Source organism: Plasmodium vinckei (genome assembly GCF_900681995.1).
Source record: "Plasmodium vinckei vinckei genome assembly, chromosome: PVVCY_06".
NCBI classification, from domain to species: Eukaryota; Apicomplexa; class Aconoidasida; order Haemosporida; family Plasmodiidae; genus Plasmodium; species Plasmodium vinckei.
The window spans coordinates 596,529-623,535 of record NC_051298.1 but is presented as its reverse complement, the minus strand read 5'-3'; the positions used below and the strand labels follow the sequence as shown (position 1 = coordinate 623,535).

General features: G+C 22.0%; 4 protein-coding genes across 4 annotated transcripts; 2 read left to right on the top strand and 2 right to left on the bottom strand.

Moving 5' to 3' along the window:
• Positions 1–840: 840 nt before the first annotated feature.
• On the bottom strand, positions 841–2,146 carry PVVCY_0601640 (prefoldin subunit 3, putative; the record flags this gene model as incomplete). Its single annotated transcript, XM_008627304.2, has 6 exons — positions 841–966; positions 1,130–1,219; positions 1,359–1,463; positions 1,600–1,711; positions 1,847–1,917; positions 2,081–2,146. The coding sequence occupies 6 exons, from the start codon at positions 2,144–2,146 to the stop codon at positions 841–843; spliced, it is 570 nt and encodes a 189-aa protein (XP_008625526.2).
• Positions 2,147–3,753: 1,607 nt separating this feature from the next.
• Positions 3,754–4,226, bottom strand: PVVCY_0601630 (mitochondrial ribosomal protein S8 precursor, putative; the record flags this gene model as incomplete). Its single annotated transcript, XM_008627303.1, has 2 exons — positions 3,754–3,960; positions 4,044–4,226. The coding sequence occupies 2 exons, from the start codon at positions 4,224–4,226 to the stop codon at positions 3,754–3,756; spliced, it is 390 nt and encodes a 129-aa protein (XP_008625525.1).
• A 1,516-nt stretch (positions 4,227–5,742) lies between these two features.
• PVVCY_0601620 (cysteine repeat modular protein 2, putative) lies at positions 5,743–14,072 on the top strand (the record flags this gene model as incomplete). Its single annotated transcript, XM_037634126.1, has 7 exons — positions 5,743–5,808; positions 5,916–5,961; positions 6,064–6,279; positions 6,384–6,569; positions 6,656–7,357; positions 7,501–8,798; positions 8,970–14,072. The coding sequence occupies 7 exons, from the start codon at positions 5,743–5,745 to the stop codon at positions 14,070–14,072; spliced, it is 7,617 nt and encodes a 2,538-aa protein (XP_037490273.1).
• A 5,793-nt stretch (positions 14,073–19,865) lies between these two features.
• Positions 19,866–26,987, top strand: PVVCY_0601610 (exported serine/threonine protein kinase, putative; the record flags this gene model as incomplete). The annotated part of the gene is made up of 1 exon (XM_008627301.1): positions 19,866–26,987. One exon carries the CDS (start codon positions 19,866–19,868, stop codon positions 26,985–26,987), a length of 7,122 nt encoding a protein of 2,373 aa, XP_008625523.1.
• Between the last annotated feature and the right edge of the window lie 20 nt (positions 26,988–27,007).

Below are 27,007 nucleotides of genomic sequence, written 5' to 3'. Positions count from 1 at the left end.
AAACATGTTTAATATAACACTTTGAAATAATAAATGTCTATTGTTACAATTTGTGTTGTTGTTTTTTTAATTTACATTGTTGTTCATATTGTTTATTGAAAATTATGAACATGTAATAATTTAATGACATGGAGAATGAAAATTAAAGCATAATTGAATGATTAATATATTGCCTGTGCATAATTTTTTTGTAATATTTTTTGACCAAATAATATTTAAATATTTTTTCTCTTTTTTGGCTTTCTCTAAGCTTATATTAATACAACTTTTATCCTGAACAATGTGTGCACAATAAAAAAAATTATGTATATATTAAAAAAATATATAAATAGAAAAAGCTACATAACAATTTATAGCTTCTTGGATACAACAAAAAAGCAACTATTTTCATATCCCTATATATTACATATGCATGTGTCACATGCTATTTTATATATTTTATTTTGGTTTAAGTAAATTATAATATATTAAAAAATGTGTTAATTTATCATATTCAACGAAAGTAATAAACTATATATTTTCTTATAATAATGTCTTATTTTTGTACCACATAAAAAAAATAATATACTAACATGACTTATTTATTTTTATACACATATATTTAACATATAAAATTAATTTGTTTTTTTTTTCATTTAATATATATAAATATATTTAAAAAGGGGAAATAAAATGGATGAAAAAATATACAATACGAGCGAATATATATTCGTATTGTATAAATGCAATACTTTCCCAATTAAAATATTAATTTCACACTATCAGTTTTAGCCTATCCAACAATTTTGTGGTAAACAATCTTGTGAAATTTTAATGATATAGAATTACATTCCTGGGAACTTATCCTTTAGTTTCAATCGCATTTTTTTCTTTATTCCCTTTTTTCATCTCAACATAATTATGAATCCTTGATATATTAATTTCAGTTGTTGATATTTGTTCGTGTAACCATACAAGTTCCTTATCCTAATTTAAAGAATTGAATTTTTTAAAAATATAAATGAATAATAACATTGGAACACATATAATTTTTTCTACATGCAATGTATATATCGATACGAATGTAATAATAAGCGTCCATAAACACATGATATTAATAAACACCATTTTACACATTTTTAAGCTATACCATTTCTTCAGACAAATTTATTGCTCTTTCTAAATGCTGATTCAAAAGCTCTATAGCCTCATTGAATGGAAATTCAACCATTACATTAGCCTGTTATATAAAATAATAAATATGAACCATTTATAATATATAAATAAAAGGTGTTTCTCGAAAAAAGAATACTATGGAAAAAATATTTTCATAAGAAATTCAGATATTCTTCATAATTTTTTTCAATATTTATATATACCCCTAGCCAAAGAAGAATATTATCACATTTTTCAATTACTCCCTTAGCATATAACGACTCTTCAAGGGGAAAATAATGTTCCAAGGCTCCGGTTTCATTCATTTGCTATAAAAATTTGTAATTTACAATAAATTATGCACATGTATATATAATAAAATATGCAAATATAAATTGTTCAGTAGTATGGATTTTGCAATTTCACAAAAATATAATCTTTAACTTTGTAATATAATAATTTAACCTTTCTTTTATATAAGGCATTTACAACTTTTAAAGCATCTTTTAACTCAGGTATTTTCTTTTCAGTATTCATTTGTCTAGTTACAAAAGTGTGCTCCATAAATTTATATTTTCTGAAAATAAATAGAAGTGATGTATCATTAAAGAAATCTTATTTCTATTATTCTTTTTTATTATCTTTATAGATTTCAAAGATATAAACATATGCATATATTCAAAGTTTTGGGTTTTCTATTAACAATACTTACAATAAAAGTTCTTTTGCCAATCGAAGAATAGTTTCCTCATTTTTATTTTGTAAAAATTCTGTTACATGTTCCTGTGTACAAAATTTTTTCATTATAAAAACAAAAAAAATTAACATGTATATATTTCTCCATATGTTAGCAATATCAAATAAATTTTATTACATATATTGTCTTATACAACTATACAAAAAAGGAAGAAAAATGTTAATAATTTATTTTATAATTTTCTCTAACTATGAATCTTGCTCCTGGGATATTCCTTACAGACCTTGTATTGTCGGTCAAATCATCGAATGACATTTTTTTATAAATAAAATAATAACAGAAATAAAAGTAAAAAATGTGATAATTTATGATTCTTTAATCTTTTGCACCAAAGAAAGGGTATAATTTGTTATATAAAAAATGTGTTCTCAAGGTGTCATAAATATGTATATATAATCTTATTCATATATGGGATTAATCTTCTATATTATAGGATATAATCTTTACTAATTTGAGATTCATTCCAGTTACGGTAAAATATGTTCATGTCATTATGTTTTCTCATTGACCAGAATATAATTCCTTTTCTCTAACTTTGCAAGAATAACGTATTCCTATGAAATTATTTCCAATCTTATATGGGATTGTAGAAAGTTTGATAAAATATTGAAACTTTGATATTATGTACTTTTATTTCAATATTAATAATTTTTTTCTTGCATAGTAATAAATTTTATTATGTAATATATTCACTAAACTATAAAAAATTGTTTCCTTTTTTTAATTTTACAAAATTTACACTACAGTTTCTACATATATGCACTTCCTATTGTACGTTTTATGTCAATATTCTGTTTCGTGAAACGTGTATAAAATATTTATCATTATTATTAGTTTTTTTCTTTTATTATATTTTATTTGGTATATTTATTAATTATATTTTTGATACTTTATTTTTTATTTACTTTTTTTCTTTTGTTTATAAGATGTTTTATAATACAAACATATGCTATATTTATTTTTTTCATTGACAAGAATACCGAAATAGTTTAACCAAAATTATGTATACTATTATGTTTTAGTAATAATACTAAGGACGAAAAAGTACCATTTAAATAAGACGAACTAATCTGCATATATATATGAAACCATGTCTTAATAATGTGTTTATTTTTGTAAAGAAAAATGGTATATTCCATATATATTGAACTGCATTTTTAAAATAATTCATTTATAAATATTTCATATCTATAAAGTGGTGCAGTTTTCTTTACACAAAAAAAATAAAAAAGTTATGAACATGAAATAAATATATTTTCCATTTCCTCTTTATTCATGGCTATTGGTTTTTTATTTAGCACACCACTACAGAATGTAACATATATGGCTCATATCGTATTTATATATATAATGAACTTTCTTTGATTGTCTATATTCAATCCCTTTTATGTTTTGTTTTTTTAATATTTTTATTTAAATTATATTAGTTTTTAAAAAATTATTTTATATATATTTTTTACAAACAAAAAAACAAATGTTCGAAAAATATAAAAAACATAAAAAAAGAAAATATGTCAACTACCATGAAATATGTATAGTATGTGGCCATGTGCAAATACCTTGAAATTTGGTATTTGGAGACTGTCCTTTTCTTACTGCTGCGAAATAGGAAGCTATTGTAAACATAAAAATAGTTATATATTTCTTATGATATATAACCATATTTAAATAAAAAAACTATCGGTTTATTATTTCCCACAAAGGAAATGTATTGAAAAAAATTATATCCGTCTATCCACTTCCATAGATATAAAATTTGATAATATTTAAAATGTATTGTATATATGCATTTTTTTAATTTTTTATTTATATTGTAAAAATATAATCATAAAATATTATCCCTTAAGCATTTGACAAACAAGCTAACAAAAATGCTGATATCCATTATTAACTGCAAATAGCATTTTACCCCCAATACCCATTCGTATGCAATCTCTGTGACTTATTACACCACAACTAGTTTGCATTACCCATAATCCTGTATTGAATCGTGTACGAAATTTGAGTTCATGTGGTGTTAGCCATATATCTCTACTTGGTTTTGATACAACTCGAATATTCCTTATAACCTATATAAAGAAAATTGCTTACATATATATATGTTATATGTATATGCATACAAAATGTATGAAAGTGTGTTTATAAGTATTACCGGTGCGCCCTTGTAATGCTTTAGTAGTATATCTATTTTTGTTCCCTTAATTGCAAACCCTCTAATGAGACCCTCCTTTTGTAATAATTCAAGAATTTGAACATTTAATACATGAAATGGACATTTTTGAGTCATAGCATCAGTTCGTAATAACGATACTACCATTTCACATGCTCTCTGCATTTTGTTTTTTTTTACAAAAATTTTTAGCAGAATTATATAGGATGGGTATATATTTTTTTCTTTTTTTTTGGCATGTTTTTAATTAAAAAAAATTATATACAAATTTTTATTAAAAACATTAAATAAAAATTAAAAAAGGGAGAAAAAAAATAATTAAAATAACGTGAAAATAAAACGAAACGGATAAAATTGATGAGTAATTAAAGTATTCATAAAAGCATGAATAAAAAAGTAGAAACATTCCTTGTACTGTTCATATCATATATTTCAAAAAAAGGAAAATATAAATATATTTTCTTTTCTTATCCTATGTTAAATTTTTATTTTTTTGCATATACAGAATATAGGAGGATCATCGGATTTTTATAACAACGTAAATTGCAGTTTACACATTTATAGGTACATATATTATGTATGCATTTTGAATGGTAATTTAAAAGTGTATTTGCATACCTTTAATTAGGTAAAACCCTTATATCTAAAAAATAATTCCATCTCATATATTATTGAATAAAAGATCTATGCCAATTTTCACAACAGAAATTTATCACATATTATTCATCTATTCTCTTATATGCATTGAAGCAAAGAATAAGTAAAGGTATATAAATATTTTTTATTTTTTAGAAATTTCAATACAATTTCCTAGACACAACTACGGCTTTATTTTTTTTTTAATATTTCATGTGCATGCATTTAAAAATAGTTAATATTATTTGTTTTATAGAATTGTAATGCTGCACAACATGCATATATATAAGTATATTTTTATGCGTGTTGTGTAAAAATTTGTATATATTAAAATTATCATATAATAAATTATATTTATAAGCATTGTAGACCATAATAATTCAATATTATAAATCTTCAAATGGTGGTATACGATGTTATAGGAATTAAAAATTACAATTTATCAACGGACAAAAAACTTTTAAAATAAACTTGATATATTTTAAACGATAAATTAAATTATTTTGTTAAAAGGTGTGTTATTGTTAAAACATTAATAAATATTACATCGATATATATGTGGGTAAAAAGACAATATGTGTATATTTGATTCGAAACTATTATAATTAGTACGTTAAAAATTAGTATATAAAATACACATACCTATATATGCATGTGATCATAATCATATATGCATAAAATAACCCAATTTCGTGATGAAATAATTTTTCTTTCTTTCCTTGGGTGTTCTAATTTGGTGTTTTTTTTGTTCTTATATTGTTAGCTTGCAAATAAATTATTTTCTCAATAAAATAAAAATATGTTCCCTTAATTTTCTCAATCGTAATTTATGATTTCCTAAAATATTATTTGGCTGCATGCAGAACAAAATATTTCTAAAAAGTGTAAAAAAAAAGTAACAATATTTTCCTTTAGTATTATATCAATACTATTTAAAATAAATGTTATAAATTGTTTTATATTTTATTTATTTGTTTGTTCTATTTTATTTTTTGGGGGGATGGAGTATAATTTTTAAAATTATTTTTAATATTATATCTACAAAATGGTGAACCCGATTAATTTTTTGTTTCTGCTGTCTATTTTGGCTTGCTATTTATTTCTCGAACTGGTTAAGCATAACATCCTACTACATTGGCATTGTCTATACACTTAAAAAAAAAATAATAATAATATCTCGATATCTTTACTCATAATTTTGTGTATTTTCACTTTTAGCGTACAACATCAGACTTTTCAAAGCAAAATCACCACCCCAAGGGTGGTAATAATTATATAAAATAAATATGATAAACCGCGTAAAGATATGCATATTTATATAGTTTTATTATTTTTTACGAAACATATATGCGTATTTTTTTTATAGGATATAGAAATTCAAATATCCATAAAAATGCCCCAGTAAAATCAAATAATTTGAAGCATAAAAATAAGGTTAAAAATTTATTCAAAAAAACAACAAAATTAATAAATGAAAGGGGGATTAGTTTTGTTCATGTTAGTTTAGACAATATTTTGGAGCTAAAATATAACAGCCCTATTAGCCTTATAAACACTATTTATTCAAAAGAAAAAGAAAAATGTAACATAAAAAAATATTATTAGTTTTAATATATATCATTTTATTTACTTTTTCAAATTTACATATTTATTTGTTCATTCATTTTATTTTTTGTTTATTTCTAGATCTATCTAAATGTTATATTGATGGGAAAGGAAAAAATATCGACAACTGTAATAGATTTACACTTTCAGGAAATATATGTGATGCTCCTATTGATTTTGATGTGAATAATAATTTTGCATTGGATAAGCAAAATAAAGATTATTCAACATGTTTAAGTGATAACAAACCTGAATATAGGATACAGAGTTAGAAATAAAAAATTATTTATTATGTCTAACACTTTTTATATGTTATCTTCAATAAACATATATATCTCTCTTTTTTTTAATAGACCATAATCATATTGTAATTCAATCAGGGGAGCAATTAGATTTAAAAATAAAAAATGAATCATTTCTTTTGAGAACATCCATAATTATTACAGAAGATAATTGTTTAAATAAAGTGAAAACAAAAAGTCCTCATTTTATATTTCAAAAAACGGAAAATAAATTTGGCATACCTATACTATATAAAGGGCATGTAATAGGTTCTCAATTTCAAAATATTAAAGTATCAAATGATGCTGAAGGTTTGTTTAATGTATGTTCTTGTATAATTGATTATTTATATTACTCTTATAATAAGTGCTCTAGTACTAATAAGCATTATTCAGAAGTTTTAACTATACGAGTTATTAAAAAGCCAGCAAATGGGGGAAATAATACAAAAAAAATTAAAACAGGGGAAAAATATTCTGTTAAATTGGAAGAATATGTAACTCCATTTCCTATTACAAATGCTTTTATAATTAAAAACATCGAAGGTTATACATGTAACAATATTAAGAATATACCTTTTAATGAAATGCATGAACATTTTTATAAAAATGAAAAAAAAATGCATTTTTATGATATATTTACGCATGAAACGGATTCTAGAATTTTTAAAGATGATATAGTTTTTCAAGCACCTGGAGATTATTTATTATGTTACACATCCAATGATGGCCAAGTTGATTACTCCGCTTTACTTTCTCCAATTTTAGTTGTCGGTTAGTATCCATTTTGTAGTGTCTTTTTTTTACTGTCTTTTGAATTATACAATTTTTGCCCCTAATATACATAAATATCCACATTTTTGTATGTATATAAATATAATAGAAAAAAATATAACATTTTTCTTTTTATTTTTCAGGGTATGATTTAAACAAAATGAATTACATATATATCGACTTAAATTTGCCCAAATTAAATATAGAGCACTCAGTTGTTTTGCAGAAATATAATTCAAATGAAAAACTAAAAGATATATTTTTCAAAAAGAAAGAAAGTATTGAATGTTCAGGTGAAAATGTAACTTATTCTAATAATATTTCTGAAATAAATAGTGATAATGATAAAAATTTAATTTTAGATGTTATACATATATCAAATATACAGTGTGACGAGTATGATGTAATATTGGAAATATGTTCAAAATATAATGATAATAATGAGGATAAATACAAATTAATTGGACATGTAATTATAAAACCATATATTTTACATAGTAATTATGATATAAACCATTTAGCATGCTTCAATATAGAACCTGATGATATTCAGGTATATACAATGAATAAAGAATCAGAATTTTTCATATTTTTTCCTGAATTGTTAGAAAATTTTAATAAATATGATATCACTTATTTATATATATCATCATTAAGTTATACAAATAAAAATGAAATCATTTTAACTTATAATCATGATAAAAATATGACACCAATTTTTTTTAAATATTTTAAAATATCTAATCCTTCTAGTTCAATATTATATATTACAAAAGACAGCATAAAATTATATGTTTTAAAAAAACCAAATAAATCATTATATTTATATGATATAACCCCAGAAAAAGTTGATAATAAAAAAAAAACTATTAATAGTAATAATTTAGATGACCCATATATAGATATTTTATTATCTTATTATTTAGATTATGCTGATTTTATAAAATGTGAAAACTGCTTAGATCCTATTATGATGAAACCAATATATGATGAAAATAAACTTCTCAAAAACATTTTTTTATTAACATCACATCCTTATGATAAATTCTTAATAATAAACTTAGACTTTTCTATTCTTTATACGCATAATATTAATGATGTAAAAAATGAAGTATTACAGGTTCGAGATATATCTTTTTCTTTAAATATTTTGGAACACGGGTCATTTTTTATATCTGATATTTCATGTGGAATTTTTAAAAATGAATCACTAGATTGTTTTTTAATTGACCAATTAAACAATACCGTATTAGGTATAGAATATATTCAAATGTATAACAAGATGATTCTTATAGATACCTTTCAAGGAAAAAATGTTACCCATATTGAGGAGAATAAATTACACGACTCCATGCTTAATAAATTAGACACTTACTTGTATAAACCTCATAATATAGTAGTATACCCCTATTATGATTCTTATGTTATATTTATAAATGAGGTAAGAGCAGTGAACGTAGTAAAAATGAGATAAAATGATATGTACATATGTATTTCTATAAAAATTTCATTTACATTCTTACATGTGTTTAATCACTGTCTAACTTTATAAAAGTATGGATAGACATGCATTTATATATTTGATTTTTTCCATACCATTTTCTTAATATAGGATGAATCTAATGAGCTAACTCTGATGCATTATGATAAACAAAAAAAAAATAATAATTTTTCATATATCGGTAAAATAGATAATACACATATCGATATTGGTAAAATTATAAATGTGTATAAATTTTACGACTATAAAGACCTCATTAACAGAAATATACTTTTAATTATAAGATACTATGAAAGAAATATCCAATTCATATATATTCCTATAAGAAATATTTTGAGCTTTCTTGAATTAAAATATAATCATCCATCTGTTATACAAGATAATGGGCAAATGTATGTACTAAAAGTAATATCAGATGAAATACAAAAAATGAATATCCCTCATAATTTTCAAATAATTGTTCATAATATAAATAAATCACAATATGTTACAATAGATAGATATGATGGAACTGTTCAAATAAAATTATCAGAATTTGTTGCAGATCCTGTCAATTTAACTGTTGAATTACGTGGTGTTTTTGCTGAATTAAAAATAAATATAGAATTTACAGTAATTTGTGCTGATGGTATGAAAGCGCTTAATGGAAATTGTGTTCCTTGTCCGTTAGGATCATATAATAATATTAACGAATATATTAAAAATAAAACAATATATGAATGTACATCATGCCATGAAAATTCTACTACTAAATATGAAGGATCTATTTTGATATCCCAGTGTTTGTGTTTACCAGGATATGAATTAAATGATAATGACGAGTGCGTTTTATGTGCAAAGGGGACATGGAAACCTGATCTTTCTAATACTCCTTGTATTTTTCATTGTTATCCTAATTCATATAGTTTAATTGAAGGAAGTAAGGGAGAAGATGAAAGTATATGCAATTGTAATAAAGGATTTTACTTTGTTTCTAAAGATTCCATAAACTTTTGTGAAGAATGTGATATAGGATACTTTTGTCCTGGTGGGTATAAAGTAGGTAAAACAAAATGTCCGGAAAATACTACAAACACAACACAACAAAATTATTCTATAAAAAGTTGTGAATGCGAAAAAGGCTATGAACCCTTCGATTCCTCAGGTTTAATTAATTATAATTTTATTGAAAATCCAATTTTCAACGACTATCAAAATTTTATACATGAATTGCAAAGCTCTCAACTTTGTGTACCGTGTAAAGTAGGGTTTTATAAAAGCATCGTTTCCGATGCAAAATGCACACAGTGCTCTCCTCACGTATACACTGTCGCAGAAAAATCGACTTCTATATTTAATTGTAATAAATGTGAGAAAGGATACTATTTGCATACTCAAGATTCATGTTTGTTATGCCCAGATAACCATTATTGCCCTGGTGGTGAGAACAATAACGCAAAAAATGGAAACTATGAAAATGAGAAAGTTCCATGTAGTGTTAGAAGTTTAACAATACCACCAAATGAATTAAATATATCAGATTTAAATTGCTTATGTAAAAAAGGATTTGAATTTGGGAAATTAGACGGGAATGAATTTGATTGTTTAGAAATACCTAAAAATTATTATAAATCCACAATAAGTAATACAAAAAAAGAATCATGTCCAGAAAATAGTGTTACATTATATACAAAAACCGAATCTAGATCAAAATGCATATGTATGGAAGGATATTATTGGGATATTCAAGAATATAAATGTATTAAATGCCCAAAAGGGTATTATTGTCCCGGTGGATATTTAAAAAATTGTTTTACAAAAAATACTTTAGATGTTTGTAAGCCTCAAAAAATAATCTGTCCTATAAAAAACTCAACAACACAAGATGATAAACCATTTAGCGAATCAAGTTGTATGTGCGATAAAGGATATACTATAAATAAAGAAGCATTAGGCGAATGCGTTTTGTGTCCAGTTAATACATATAAAGATGTTATATCCAATGTTGAATGTACTATGTGCTTAGCACCTTATACAACAGATGGACAAATAGGAAGTACCAAAGAAGAAGATTGCACCTGCTCAGGCGGTTATTATTTTTTTAATCATTGCTTACCTTGTACTGATAAAGATACTTATTGTAAGGGTGGGAAAATGATAGTCAATAACAAAAGAAAAACTGTTCATTATGCTCCATCAAAATGTCTACCTAATACAGTTATATCATTTGAAACAGAAAAACCATATGATTCCAGTTTTTGTGTATGCAAAAAGGGTTATAAACATGTCTATACTGGAAATAATTTCACAAAAATATGTGCACCTTGTGAAAGTGGATTTTTTAAAACAATAATCGGGGATTTTACATGTGAATCAAAATGTAAACCCAATTCAACTAGTTTTTATGGATCAACCCATGAAACGCATTGCTTTTGTTTAGAAAATTATTATTTTAAAAATGGGATATGTATAAATTGTCCAGATGGTGCACATTGCCGTGGTGGTTTTGAAGAAGAAACATTATTGAATATGAAAAAAGATGAAAATTATTTGGATCATTCAAAAATTAAACATGTAATGCCTGTTCCTAGAGAAAATTATGCACTTTATCGATTAAATGCAAATATATATAATTATGATTGGTTTATTGTAGAATGCTCAATCAAAGACGCTTGTTTATATAATGGAAAATGTCACGAGTCTATGACTAATTTTTTATGCGGAGAATGCAAAAAAGGATATACAAATAATTTTTCTAAATTAAACTTGTGTATCAAATGTAGTGGCATGATAGTTAATATTTTGCGTATCATATTTGTCAATATCATCGCAATGTTATTTATAGTTATCATGGCATATTTAAATGTTTTTACGGGAGCTAACAGAAAATCCGTTCACTCTATTGTTATAAAAATTGCTATAAATTACTTTTCTTGCATGAAGTTATTTTATATTATTGGAACAAGTGAGATGTACTTTCCCATCCATCTTTCGTCTCATGTTAATTACATGATTAAATATATAAAAAAGCTATTAAAGGTTAAAAAAAACTATGGTTTATACTGTATATTAAGAAGTTTCAATATATCACATGGAAATGCTTACTTTTATGGAATGCTTTATTATGGGCTTAAACCTATTTTATTTGTGATGGTATTAACAATTTTAATGTACATAGTAGTCGAAATGTATAAATACAAAGTTCGGGATAAAACAATTATAAAATTAAGAGTAATAGATGAAATTAAATTGTTAGGAAATAATAAACTATATGACGAAATAATGCAAGAACTGATATCAGAAAGAGGATTGGTACTATTCAGATATATACCAATACCTGGAGATTCGCGATTTAAAAGAATTAAAAAATTTCTTGAAGATATGATTCCTATACATGTCACATTATTATTTTTTGTTCATACAGAAATCACGTATTATATGTTAACATTATTAGATTGTAAAGCAATTTATTATAACGATAAATTTATAGAGCAATATATGAGTTTTGCACCTAGTGTAAAATGTGGTTTATCTAAAGATTATGCAAAGTTTTTTATATTAGGTATAAGTGGGTTAATAGTATGGGGGATTGGCATTCCATTAGTGTTTTATTTATTGCTATATAAAAATAGAAGAAAGCTGCATAATGAAAACGTTTTGCTTAAATATGGTTTCTTAAACAATGGATATAATTTTCAATTTTGGTATTGGGAAACAATTGTCTTTTTAAGGAAAAAATTTATTTTACTAATATCAACTGTTTCTTTATTGAAGACGAATAGAGTGCTTGGTACCACTATGTGGTTATTAACTTGTGTTTCATCTTTTTTTCTCATATTACAGTTAATATTTCAACCGTTTGATTCAAGAAATTATCATATTTTGAATAAATTAGAAACTTTTAGTATGGTGGCATGGACAATTAGCTTAATGATTTTGACATTTTTAACAGTATCTAGTGCTAGTTCTACCGTGAATTTTTATGTTTTATTGTCTTTGTTATTTTTTAACTTTATTTTTATGGCTAATGTTTTGATAGTTTTATGTTATTCCTATATGGAAAATTTAAGTCACATCAAGAAAAAAATTAAAATTCCATTTTTAAGGAAATTTTTTGAAAACATGTCAAAAATCGCTGAAGAAAAATGTTATAAAGAACCCATAGTTTCCTTGAATCCTCATGACAATTCAATTGAATTCACAAAGAAATATAAAAAGAACCTTTTATTTGGGAAGCATATATTAACAAAGGAAGAAAAATGTTATTTTCTTAATGTTTTATCAAATTTTATATATTTTGGCATATTGAATTTAAATTTCAATATTTTTCATTCTTATTTTATGGAGTTCATGTTAAGATTATCAGTAATTGATAACGAGTTGCTTCAAAAAAGGACAAAAAGTGGGCTTTTAAAATTAATTGCTAAAGAACCCCAAAGCATAGACGAATGGATAAAACTTAAGGAATGCGAATTAAAGAAAAGAACATTCTTTGAAAGACATAAAAAAATATTAAATTTGTTTATGAATAATTCATTTATTATTCAAAATAACATAAAAAATATTATATACAAAGGAGACAAACATACAATAATTTCAGACTATGAAATATTGATTAATGTCTTAAAATATGATAAAGATTTTATAACGGATTTCAAGTTTTTATATGATGAAGATGCAGCAAAATCCGGTTTAATCCTTTCAGATTTACAATTGTCATTTACCAAGATAAAGATGAAAGATAAAGAATTAATTATGCAGTTATTTTCTATATTTATTGCAAAGAAAAATATTGTACAATTTGAACGAGATATTCATCTTAAAAATAAAATCGAGCAGCTTAAACTATTGTATGAAACCCTTATAAAGCCACGTGAAAAAAAGAAGTTAACATTTCGAAAAAATGTTGAAGATGCAGTTAAAGGAGATAAATTTGATTATAAGATAATAGAAAATGAATTAATACTATTAAATAATAGAATAAATACCTTAATAGATAATTACCAAAAATTAAAAAATGATATATATGGTGAAATTGAATGTAATCCTAATGATAATCTTATTCTAAATGACAATGATTCAGAAAATTTTGACAGCAATTTAATAAAATTGAATTTTAAAGAAGTGTCTAATGATGATGAACCAGAGGAAAATGTGATAAATGAGGATGCTAAAGATAATGTGGAAGAAAATAAAGATGATGATAAATCACAAGACGGTATTCAGAACATTTAATTATACACAAAATATATTATGTTATAATTTTTATTTTTCTGGAAATATGTTAAAAAATGTGTTTATTACATTTCTATAATGTTTTAATATATATTTATATTTTTTTCTTTGTGCATATTAATGGTATATTTAATTTTGCTATTTAATGTTTATATAAATATTTTTTATATTATTAATATTATGATTAAATTAAACATAATTTTGTCTAATTTATATAAAGTTATTTTGAATATATTTAACAATAAAATAATTAATAAAAATAAACGAATATAATTGTCTTTAATTAAATTATTTACAAAAATAATAAAATTATTAAATAATTATATTAAAATAATATAATAAATAATAATTTAGTATAAATAAATTAATATTAATAATAAAAAATATATATAATATCTTTATATTAATAAATAAAATAATTTAATAAATAAAATAATTTAATTAATAAAATAAATAATTAAAATTAAATAATTAGGTATATAATTTAATAATAATTAAATTTATTAATAAAATTAAAATAATTAAAACAATTTATAATAAATATTAAATAATATTAATAAATATATATAATTATATATTTTTTGTTAATAATAGTTATTTAATTATTTAATATTTTATAAATAATATGGGTAAATAATTATTAAATATTCATTTAAAAAATAATTAATTATATTTATTAAATTAAAATAAATTATTAAATAAATATATTATAATAATTGTTTATTCTTAATTATTTAAATAACAATATATATTTGTATTATTAAATTCTAAAACTAATTTTAAATTAATATTTATATATATATATAAATAAATTATATTATTTAATTTACTATTATATTTTTTATATAAATTAATAAATATATAATTATATATTATTTTATTTAATTATTTATGCTATTTATATTAATTTATTTTATTTTTAATATATAATTAAATTAATTATTATATTATTTTATTATATAATTAACTTAATATATTATTATATATATTTTACTTTTAAATGTTATTATATAATTTAATATATTATTAAATATATTTTTTAATATATATAATTAATTTAATATATTTAATATTATTTATTTTTTAATATATTATAATTAATTTAATGTATTTAATATCTATTTTTTTAATATACTATATAATTAATTTAATATATATATTAAATATTTATTTTTAATATATATATAATTAATTTAATATATTTATTTTATTTCAAAACTTATTATATATTTAATTAATATATTTTTATAATAATTATTTAATTTTAATAAATTTAAATTATATATTTAATATATATAAATTATAATATATTATTTTTATTAGTGTGTAAAACAAATATAATATATAATAATTTTGTTTATTATTAAATATATTATTTATTTTCCTTATATATTTAAAGATGCTTTATTTTTATATTATAACGATTTAAGACAAAGAATAATCAATGAATTTTAAATATGGTTTTTTATTGTGAATATTAAATAAATATAATTAAGGATTAGTATTATTTCAAATACGTTCACAAAATTGAACATAAAATAATACATTATTAAAATAATAATATATACTTTTACCGATTTCATTGTGTCTACCACTATATACACTTAAGCATGTATATTTATATAATGTATTATATAACTTGGTTTTGTTTTTTTCTATATACTTAAGTAAGGCATTTTAAAGTTTACCTATAAATTAGTTCTGATTACTAATTTTTTACATTAGTAGAAAAAACTGAAAATTTAAAGAAAATATAATCCGCGAAACAAGGTAAAATATGAAATACCTTATACATTTGTCATCATAGTATAGAATTTTATCGAAAATAGATAAAAAGACAATTTTAGAGACTCAAATTAATATATTTAATGACTTTTGAGCAAATATAATATTCTTCACTATATAAGATTGTAATCAAATTTGATAGTGATGATGATAATTTGCTATTTCTACAAAAAATTATGATAGCATCCTTTATATGTAAAAACTTTACATAAAAATAAAAAATATTTTCCTTAAAAACGTATATATAAAATTGTATTAGATATATTAAAATTGTTCTAAAAATTAATATAATCATCAATTACATCTTTGATTACATAAACTTGCTAGTTTTCACGGTTTGTAAATTTGTTTATGAAGTTACTTGAATGCTATTGAATAAAGACACGGAATAGAAACATAGTGCAATAAAAGGTATTTTACTCTATACACTATATGTGAAGATGCTTTTAAGATTTTAAATCATAAATTTACAAAAATATTCAAATATTATAGATATGAATAAAAAACATGTTTCAAATCCTTTAAGAGGGTATGTTTTGACTATGTGAACTTTTATAACATCTATACATGGAAATTACATAAAATAATAAAGAATGAAATTTATAGTATTCATTGTTTTATAAAAATGCATTTTTAGTTTCAATGTAAACTCAAATATATAATACACTATTTTTTTGTTCATACGATGTATTATCATTTACTTGTATAAAAATATAAATATGTATACAGGGGAAATAATCACCTACAAAAATGAATTTTTTAACAGAACAATTATAAAATATTAAAAGTTTAAAATAGTTGATCGTGATTTCTTATTGGTGTGTTATATATGAAATTATTTAATAAACATTTTCTTTGAAAGGTAATATAAATATTTCTTGGTGTTTATAAAAAACTTTTATAATTATGGTGTCTATCAAATGTATTAATACACCATAAGACAAATGTATTATGTTAAGTTTAATGGTGCTAATATGCTAAATATAGACATATAATAATGAAAACTAACTATATTATTATACATTTATTAATGTTACATCAATGCCATAATGAATATTAATGAAATGCAAATATGTGAAATTGAACTAAAATCATTATGAATACTACATTAGTATGTTTTCTCAGTTATAATTGTTACACTTAAAAAATAGTTTTTACTATTCTTAGAAATATTTTTCCAACTATATTAAAAAAAATATAATAATAATTTAGTTTTACTATTATATACAATTTTTGATCACAACAGTGCTTCATATTTTGCTACTAGAAAACATAATTTTCAAACTATATGTATTACTCTTTCACATTCCAATAATATATAGTGATGTTTATTTAGATTGATTCATAAAATTGATAAGAAACTTTAGATGTAAGAAAATAATATACATAATCACTTCCTAAGAGACATATTTGATATTTTTTTATATTATAATAGTTATATTTGGATATGCTTGCATAAGGAATGAAATATATAACACTTTCTATATATTTCTATATTTGAACATAACTGAATTCTAATAAACTTTAATAACTTAGAAACATATTACATATAAGAAAATGCATTTAATTAAAATGAAATGTTATGCTTATAACATCAACTCTTGGAAACGAAAGTTTTATATTCAGAACGATGTGGAATGGAAATCACATAAATGTATATTTAGTAAATATAGTGTGTATTTAAATTAAAATGCATTTAATGTTTATCTAATTTTACTTATATATAACAAGCATAACTATTTTCAGAAAAATAATATGGTTTATTGAAAATTTCAGTGCACATTTTTTTGAATATATTTACGAATTGTAGAAGTGCTTATTTTTCATTTTCATACATTTGAAATATGTGATGAATTTATATAAAATATTAATATATTTTTCAAAGATGTATAATATATGGTAAAAAAGAAATGTATTCTACATTAATTTGGAGATATATATATCAACAGTCTTTTTAAATAAGTTCTATTATATTAGCACCTTTTCCTTTTTTTACATTTATTTTTTGTGACTATAACTAATTTTCTATATTCCCGATACTCATAAAGAACATTATTATTCCCAAAGAACAAATTATATATTATTAAAAAAACATAATGAAAGCCTTAAAATGTAAAAAACATTGGTGAATTTGTTCACGCCGCCAATTTATTATAAGAATAAAGAAATCAATATGCAAATTAAAAAATACTATACAAATTAACGTTATTTAAGCAATGTTTTTTACATAAGGGATATTTATAATATATATCATATCAAAAAAAATAATTGGGAATAACCCCACAATAAATATTTACACTTGAAATAATTAAAATATAAAATAATATAACTGCTTTCAACAAATTAGATATATGGTTAACCCAATTAAGTGTGTAATTAAGTATAATTGCAAACAAAATGATAAAAGCTTTTTATTTTGAAACATTGGTATATTGAAAATAATATAGTACATAGTACTAAACAAAATGGAAACTATAATTACATGCATTTTATAAGTGCTTATATTTGTATTGGTTTTTAATTGCTACTAATTAAAGGCATAATAACTCAAAAGGGGAGTCTAAATACACAAAGGGTATATATAAGCATTAATTAAATATTAAGCAAATATACCATTTGAAAGTTAAAAACATCGCTTCATAAAACTCAAATATAATTACACATCTTAAATCTATAAATTTTCGTATTTTTATAACAATAAATCGTTTTATTCAAATATTTAATATCATAAAATAATTAACAAATGTGTATATTTACTTTCATAAAAATTACAAAGTCTTTATATATATAATATACTACTGATAAGAACTTTTATTTAAAATAAATATAACGAAAAAAAAATGAAAGAAAACTAAGTGCCTTAATAATAATATATTATGTGTAATAAAAAATGTCTCAATTATATACTATTTTTCCTATTTTTGATAGTCATATTTTTTTACATATTTTTTAATTTTGTAATAAATGCCAAAATATTTTTAATGGCTAATTTATAGAATGTAAATCATATTTTTATGTGTATCACTTATTTACTCCTTCACTTATTACTATTATATTTTTTTTTCTTTTGAAGAGAATAAGTATCTTTGCCTTTCACATTTTTTTAAAAGTCTAGTTTTAGAATTAAAAAAAAATGTAATACATATAAAATAATTTAACTAGGAAAATATTTTAAAAATGTGTTTTTAAAAATGTTTTGAATGTGCAAAGTTAAAGAAGACGAGTTTTTTTAGTAATTTAGGAGTTATAAATTTTATTTTTAAAGGGAATATAATGTGTTTAAAATTTAACTTTGATTTTTTAGTATATTATATGAAATTGTTTTTAAATAGCATTTTTAAGTACATTTATATGTTTATATTTCCATTCGTACATGCGTGTGTAATATATATATAATATATAATTGGATTTTTTTTTGTGTTATATGTAATATAAACAATATTTTTTAATATGTATTTGTGTATATTCGTAAATAATGTAGTGAGTTAAGATTGTTCTCTAATAAAACAATCTTAAGAAAATATTCACCCTTCACCTATGTTTTAAGTCCTGTGGTGCTATGAAAATAATAAAAGGAGAATTTAGTATTTTTCCTTTTTTTATTTGTTAATGAACAAAGTTTCTCTATATATCAATAATATAAATTATCCAGAATGTATAAAAAGAGAAAAATCGCAATAGTTGCTTTATTAAAAATCAAATTATCATAAAGTAATGTATACAAAGAGAAAGGGTCCAAACTTTAGATAATAAAATGAACATAATAAGTTACACATTTATAAATAAATATACAAACATTCTAAAAGACATAATCTTTTTTATTATATTTTAATTACACAGTGAGTGTAAAAATATGATATTCTTTAAGATGATTTATTATTTACTATATTTATTTATGCAGATATTATATCCCTAATCTTTTGAGTTCACTTTTTTACTTTATTTTATTCTTACAAAATATATTTTCACAATATTATAATATTGAGTAATGTGTCTAAAAGTATAAAGATGGAAAGAGATATAAATAAAAACAATGTAAGATTTAATGTAAAAGATGTAAATAATTTGTCTTATTCCAATTTGAATAAAGCTAATTTTTCAGAAGCACGAAATGAATTTTATCAAAATGCTTCAGATTTAGAGAATTATAATGCAATAAAAAGTAGAAATATACAGTTTACAAATGTAGATAATTCAAACTGGAATTATGATAATTACACATTAGAGCAAAATTGTGACATGAATGGTTCTAACGTCAACATTTCAAGTGAAAACAATGCTTCTAACGAAATAAACACAAATAATGCAAATACGAACTTATCAGATTATGCTATTATGAATTATCAAAAAAAAATAAATGAATTTAATAATAATTTAATAAAACAAAATCACATGGGGTATTTAGATTCAAATGGTGTTAACTCTAATAATGTATACCACAAAATTAATAAAATGAATAATGAAAATCCCCCTTTTAATATAATTTCAAATAATACTGATAATAATGCGCAGCATTTTAATGGTATGAAATATTCTGATTATTATAATTCTAATAATTGTATATATAACACAAGTATGTTAAATACTAGTGTATCATATAACGCAAAAAATTATTTAAATAATTCGATTCCAAGTAAAAATGATTATTTAAAACTCAATTTAAACTCAGTGAATAATGTGAGTAATCATTTAAATTTTTCAAATATGTCTAATTCCAATAATGTAAATTCAAATCCATTTAATAGTAACATAACATCTAGTTTAAATTTAATAAATTATAAAAATTCCGTTAATTCGAATAATATGAATTATACCCCCAACATGTTTAGTTTAGAGCATACTGGAAATATTAACGTACTTAAAGGAAAAAATTATAATTTAAATCAGTTTAATGTAATAAATCTTCACGAATCAGATTTGTCTAATTATTCTTATAGAAATTTAAAAAATGTAAATTTAAAATCCAATTATCCTACCTCATCTTGTAATATGATTTCAAATGATATTGATTCGAGTATCTATATTTGCTCGAATAATAATAGTAACTATTCTAATAAAAAACAATTAAAAATTAAACCCAATAATTGCAATGATTCTGATGTAACGAGGAAAAAAATTAATTCATTAATTTTGTCTGAAGCCAATGCTTGTTCTAATGATAAACTTGTATCATTAGACGATGAAAATGTAAACTCAGAACAAGAAAACATAAAATATGATAATAAAAATCACAGTAATATAACAATAAAAAATCGAAAGGGAAAAATCACTAAAGTTAAAAATACCAATTTAATAAATAAAAGTTATGATAATCACAACAAAAGATCCAAGGCCGAATGTCTTATATATGACAATAGCAGAAATCCTATAAATTTGAATGAGAATATATATGATAAAAAAAAAAAAAATACTATTATAAAAAAAGAAAATAAAGTTATCCTGAAAAAAAAGAAAAGTAATATAAAAAATATAACAAACTCACCAAGTAATAATAAAATTTCAAAGAATGCAGAAAAAGATAGGGGTTTTGTTAAAGCTACAAGCGAAAGCAATTCCATAGACGCTAAAGAACAAGTATCAAGTAATAGTAATAAAAAGCAAATAATTGTGAATAAAAGGAATAGCTACGTTTTAAGAAAAATAATTAATATGCAAACCGCGGAAGATAAAATTGAGGACGAATTGTCTTATCAAAATAATAGAGTGAAAACTGCAAACAAAAATAATTATTCTGTTAATGATTTAATCAAAGGGGATGAAGAAAAGGGATTTTTGGGAAAAAATAAAAATACATCACACGAAAATAATAATAACATCGTGAAATCCTTGTCAAAATATGATTTTTTTATGAATAAAAACGTAATTATAGATACAGTTAATGTAGGAAGTAAAAGGAGAGGAAATAATGTACAAACTAAATATTCTGACGAAAAATATAATAATGAATTATCCGAAAAACAAGATACTACTCATTTAATTGATAAAAAAAGGAAATTTAATGATATTAATGAACATAAAAACAACTCCAAAAACGGAAAATACAATGGGACTACAAAATCATGTGATAGAAATGAAAATAAAATAAAAATATATCACGATGAAAAAAATTCAGAAGATAAAAAAATTTCCAGCAATAAAAATGAAACTCAAATAAATAGCGAAAAAGAAATACACGACAAAGGAGTCACACGAGATAAAAAAAAAAAAACGAATAGTGAAATAATAAAAACGGAAGAAGCCGTTTTGAATAATAAAAAATATAAGAAAATAACAATACAAAATGATACCAATTTTGATAATAACGAGGAAGAAAATAAAATAATTTTTAATGAACCCACAAAAGAAAATGATATGGAAAAAATAAAATTTGAAGATGGGAAAGAAACAGATGGAAAACAAAATGAACAAAAATTTTATAAAATAAAAGACAAAGAAATAAATAATATAAAAAGCGTTACACCAAATGAATATAATGAAAAAAATTGCTTGGATCATAAAAATATAGGGGAAACATCGATAAATGAACAAAATGGAAAAAACAAAATAATAATTGAAGAAAAGTATAATCCCCACGAAAATAACATGATAGTAGAAAACGAGTGTGTAAATAGTAATAACGAAAATAACTGTAAAAAGATGATGAAAGTTTCTAACGAAAACAAAAATAATACACTCGATGAATTAATGAATAAGAATAGTAGAATAAGTAAAGGAATTGATTATAATAATGAATATAAAAGTAAAATTAGTAGAACATATTATTTAAGAAAACATAAAAATGAAATAAATGAAAAAAATAATAATGAAGAATTAATAAATGAAACGCAAGAGTTAGAAAAAGAAAAAATATATAATAATAATGAAAATGATTATGTAGACACAAGCAAAATGGATAAGTCATACAAAGGAAAATTAAATGTTAAAGAAAACAAATGTGATATAAATAATACCGAAAAATCGACAATGGAAAATGAAACCACAGAAAATATTTGTAGAGTAGGTAATGAAAATAAAATAGAAGAAATAAAAACTAATATGACCACAAGGAATGAGTATATAAATGATAAAGGGAACGATAAAATCGCAAAATCTGTGATTGATGCAAATAATAATAGTAGTATGTATGGGAATTACGACAAAAAAAATAGTGATAAAAATTTAGTAAGAGATTTATATTCTTACACTGATGGAAATAATAATATGATAAATAACAAAAAAAACAAAATTTGGATGAACCTTGGTTCTATTAGTTATATAGACAGCCTTGTTGGAAAAGGATCCTATGGAAATGTCAGAAAGGTTTTATATAATGTTGATTTAAATAGCGAGCATTTAAAATTTTATATCAATAAAATAAATAGTTCCGAATTTTCTAAACTTGTAATGGACTGTATAGGTTTGAAAAAAAATTTAACAAATAACAAGGAAATGCGCAAAAGCGAAATATCCTCCAATGAATTACGCAATAACGTAAAAGGGCTAAAGAAAGATCTTGATAATTATATAGATAGTGTTGAAAAAAACGATTTAAACGGGTTTAAAAATAATAAAGAATATAATTGTCTTTGTTGTTATCGAAAAAAATATTTTGAAATGGCTATTAAAGAGATTGATGTTAGTAGAAAAGGTAATGAATTTCAATTTTTAAGAGAGCAAGAACTGTTATGTCATTTTAATAGTAATGTTATAAAACCTTTAAGTACAAAAGTTGGGAATTTGAAAGAAAAGCAAAATTATGAAATATTAATGCATTGCGCTAATGGAGATCTAAGAAAATTATTACAAAATTTAATATATCATAGGAAAAAAGAGTACGAAAAAAGAAAAAAAGTTAATAAAATTTTAAAGCTAATTCATACTATATTTGGAAAAAAATACAAATGTTACAAAAATGAAAATGAGAAAATGTGTATAGGTCTATGTTATGAAAAATTAAAAAAAATAAAAATTAAGTTAAATAATAGTGTCATTGAAATAAAGTATCCTAAATTTGATTATATTTATGAAAATATAAAAGTATATAATTGTGGTTTAACCGAATCTGAATGTAAATTTTTATTTTTTCAAATAGTAAATGGCATTAGCTTTTTGCAAACGTGCTACCAATCAAATATCATACGTTTAACTGATATAAAATTACAAAATATTTTAGTTTTTACAGATATATATAATGTTTATAATCCTATGAAATGGCATTTATGTATATCTGATTTTGGTTGTTCTGCAATGGAATATGCTACTTTCTATTTAGAAAATTCGAAAAATTATATAAATGCATATAAAACATTGTTAAATCAATGGAAGTACCAATTTAAAAACCAGTTATCTTCTTATTTCCAAGGAACTGTTTATACTATGGCACCTGAAGGTTTATGCTATGATCATATGGGTAATTTTAGACAATCAAAATATAACAAGTTGATTTATTTTTATGAACAAAATTTTGGAAATATTGAAGACAGATTTCAAGAGTTACAAATGCCATTGGTTTCTATTAAAAACTCGATAAATAATTTTAACATTTTAAACGTAAATTCACCATCTAATTTTCATTTTTTGGAAAAGAAAGACGACAAACACGGAGTGAATAACACGTCGAATATCATGGATGCTGATAAAAATAGTGGTGAAGTATGTAAAGGGGAAGAAAATAAAAATCAAAAAAAAAAAAGTAGTACTAACAAAAATGCGAAAGCTAATGAAAGTGCAAATACTAATGGGAATAACATAAGTTCAAAAAAGAAAGGAAAAATAGAAGAGGAAAATAATGATAAAAAGGAGCCAAGTGATAAAGCAAATCTTGCTGAAAATAACAAAATTAATAATTCTACAGAATATTTACCTTTCGATGTCAGAAGTGATAGCTGGTCATTAGGGATCATATTAGCAGATTTAGGTAAGTGTGGAATTGGTTCTTATGAACATATGATTTCGGAAAAAGGAAATGGGAATAATAATATATCTAAAGGGAAAATTACCGATTTAAATAGTATAATATTAAATGATTTAAATATTTTAGATGATGAAGAAAATTTTTATTTACAATATATAATGAATTATTATGATATTTTAAGTATGCAATGGGATAATGAGGAAATTGAAAACGATCAAATTAACAAAAATACAGATAGAAATAAAAAACGAGACAATTCAGAAATGGAAAATAAACAGAATAATGATAGTAGTAACAACAATTATTCAAAAAAACAAAAATATAAAAGCTTGGAAAATAATAACAGTAAAGGAGATATACCAGGGAATAACTGTTGTGTTATCGATAATACCAACGAACCAATACCAAATGATGTTTCATTTTGTAAAGACAAATCGAATACTCATAATAATAATTATGATAATAAGGAAGAAACAAACACCAATAAAAATACACTTTTAAATAACAGCCAAATTAAAAGCACATTGAATTTTGATGAATGTAATCAAAGCAAAGGAAATAATGACAATAACATTAAATCCTTAGAATTATTTACAAAATATTATAAATCTTTTATTTTAAAATATAAAGACTATATAAAAGTTGATAAAATTTCATATATAAAAAATGAATTTGTAAAATATTATAAATTATTTAAGCACATGATGAATGAAAATAATATTGAGAGAATATTATTATTACTATTTTTAATAATCATTAATAATTTAACTTATAATTATAGTTATGAAACACAATCATTTTTGAAAATCGAATTAACCATTAAAAATATTGGTTCAGGGATATTTAAATTCAGAAATAAAAAAGAGAAAGAAAGATATTTACAAGAATTCAAAGCAAATATACAAAAAGATTACATGACTGGAAACAAAGAATATTGGAATAGTAGATTAACAAATAAATATTTAGCTGTTATTTTAAAAGATGTCTGCTATGATAATTTTGCAAATAGAAAAAAGGGTATTAAAAAATGTTTTAATAAATTTGAATATCCATTAAATTATAGTGATGATTATTGGAATTTATTAGCAGACCTTTTAAATTATATACCGTATGAAAGATTATTAGCCTGTGAAATTATTGGACACGATTTTTTTTCACCATCAAATGAAAAAATAAAAAATATCAAAATGCCAGAAAATGAAAATGATTATGTTGATTTATTTGATAAAAAAGAATTCACTGATAAAATTCTAAAAAATTATATACAAGAAAAGAAGGAAAAAAGGTATATTTGTAAGCCTTTTCATGATGAAACAGAAACAGACACTGAAACTTCTGATTATGAAGAATGTGTGGCATTATCATCTCCTTTGGAATATAATGATCAAATAAAAATAAAAAATACTATTATGAAAGGCGATGAAAAAAAATGCGATATCAACTTAAAGGATTGTAATAGCAATAACATCGATTTAATTAAAATAAATAATTTACCATCAAATGAAAAAATTGGTAGCAACAATATCAATCAAAACAAAAAGGCCATAACATCATTATATGATACTATCATTCGAAATATGAAGCATAAATGTGACTTTTGTGATAATATAACCAATTGTTTAAATTATAAAAACATTTTAAAAAAAATTGCGAAATTAGAAAATAACATTTTCAGTTTTCAAGATAATAACAGAAGAAATACAAAAAATATTGAAAATATGAAAAAACATAAATTTTTTAATCCAAGTAATATTTGTAACAATGTGTATTATTTTTTAAATGAATCATCATTATTTAATGAATTCACAAATTTAGATATATTTATGAACATACATTTACCCATTGAGCATTTATGCTTACCGTTGAATGATGAAAAAACAGTTAAAAATAAATCTGATGCTAACTTTTTTTTCAAGCCAATTTATTTTTACTCTTTTCCATATAAAATTATACACGCATGGTACACAGGGCCGTTACACATTTATTTAAAGCATCCCAATATACCAGATTATATTAAGGTTATTTGTTTAAGAGAATCAAATGTTTTAAGAAGAAAAGAAATCATATTTTGGTACTGTGAAGATATTATATTAAAAAGTTTATTAAAAATTAAAAAACTTTTAAGTTGTTCCAATGATTTTTTATCTACACCATATGTGTCACATTTGATAGGGAAACAACTTATAGCAAGGAAGCAATATCTTTTGAATGTATTTAAAACAAAAAATACTATATAAATACCTACTTATCATGTTAT